Consider the following 1086-nt stretch of genomic DNA (forward strand, 5'->3'; position numbering starts at 1 on the left):
AGAGAAAGCATTATTCATTTGCCAACAACAACACGTATATTATGATTATTAAATGTTTAAGCCATGCACCAAGTAGACGGTATATTCCGGCACAAGTAGGTACTGCCGATCGAGATGGCCAGTATTACACAGTGTCACAGTATGTGTATCTGAAGCAGCTATATATCTAGCTTACTACACATATTTATTCCTTTATTTATATATTTAGTGTGACACGTTTGGATGGAGCGATCGCGCGCTTGTACGTACTACGTAGTGCCAGACAGCTTGCTCGATTCACCTGTACCTCCGGCCACCGCAGCTGCCCTCCCTCTGGCAGTTGAAGTAGGCGGCGGCCACCGGAGCACCGAGGCCGTAGCACTCGGCCAGGTCCCTGGTGATGAAGTTGGAGCGCCACCCTGGCGCGTAGATGGCCTGCCGCGCTGCCTGCCGGAACACGACGAATGCCACACGGTGGATCCCCGCCGTCGGCTGCGGCTTCTCGTACGCCACCACCTCGGTTCCTGCATGCAGGCATGCACACACGCAAAAAGTTTGATTAATGGTTCCCACTTGACTATCTGTTTTTCGCTAGGAAAGGCAGTTGGAGAGAATAATTGACGATGGTACATGCACTCTGTAAATTAGCTTCTTTTTGCGGAATTAAACCGAAGCAATTAGCTTAATCCGATTCTTACCGCGGCTCACGTCACCTCCATCTGGTATGTCTGTCACCATCCTGAATGTAGTCAAGAAATTAAACCGAAGCAATTAGCTTAATCTGATATACCAGTATATATAGCAGTACTAGTAAATATATACATACACTAATGATTATATATTTTTCTCACGAAATGGTTAGCACACAAAGTGCAAGCATGGCATGCACGACGAAAAACAAAGGTACCTAGCTAAGGGTAAAGCTAGCTAAATCAGCCAGCATGCACGTACCAATGGAGGTACTCCCGTTGGGAAGGGTTAGTTGGGCTGGGTACATCAGGGTCGACCATCACCTGAAACATGGCACATGCATGTCAGTCATGCAACGCATATGCATGTTAAAACTAACGACGTGCATGCATGCGTGATTTCATGCAACCAAATGAT

The 1086-nt window shown here is 47.1% G+C and overlaps 1 protein-coding gene across 1 annotated transcript; it reads right to left on the reverse strand.

Moving 5' to 3' along the window:
- Window positions 1-276: 276 nt before the first annotated feature.
- Window positions 277-989, reverse strand: LOC119352297 (protein FLOWERING LOCUS T-like). Its single transcript, XM_037618979.1, has 3 exons — window positions 931-989; window positions 678-718; window positions 277-503 (listed from the first exon to the last, which is right to left on the reverse strand). The coding sequence occupies exons 1-3, from the start codon at window positions 987-989 to the stop codon at window positions 277-279; spliced, it is 327 nt and encodes a 108-aa protein (XP_037474876.1).
- Window positions 990-1086: the final 97 nt, after the last annotated feature.

Source organism: Triticum dicoccoides, chromosome 2A (genome assembly GCF_002162155.2).
Source record: "Triticum dicoccoides isolate Atlit2015 ecotype Zavitan chromosome 2A, WEW_v2.0, whole genome shotgun sequence".
NCBI classification, from domain to species: Eukaryota; Viridiplantae; Streptophyta; class Magnoliopsida; order Poales; family Poaceae; genus Triticum; species Triticum dicoccoides.

Coding starts and splice junctions, on each gene's coding strand:
- LOC119352297 (XM_037618979.1), bottom strand. CDS start 989: ATGGTCGACCCTGATGTACCCAGCCCAACTAACCCTTCCCAACGGGAG. Junction 719..930: donor CAACGGGAGTACCTCCATTG/GTACGTGCATGC, acceptor GACTACATTCAG/GATGGTGACAGACATACCAG. Junction 504..677: donor TGGAGGTGACGTGAGCCGCG/GTAAGAATCGGA, acceptor GCCTGCATGCAG/GAACCGAGGTGGTGGCGTAC.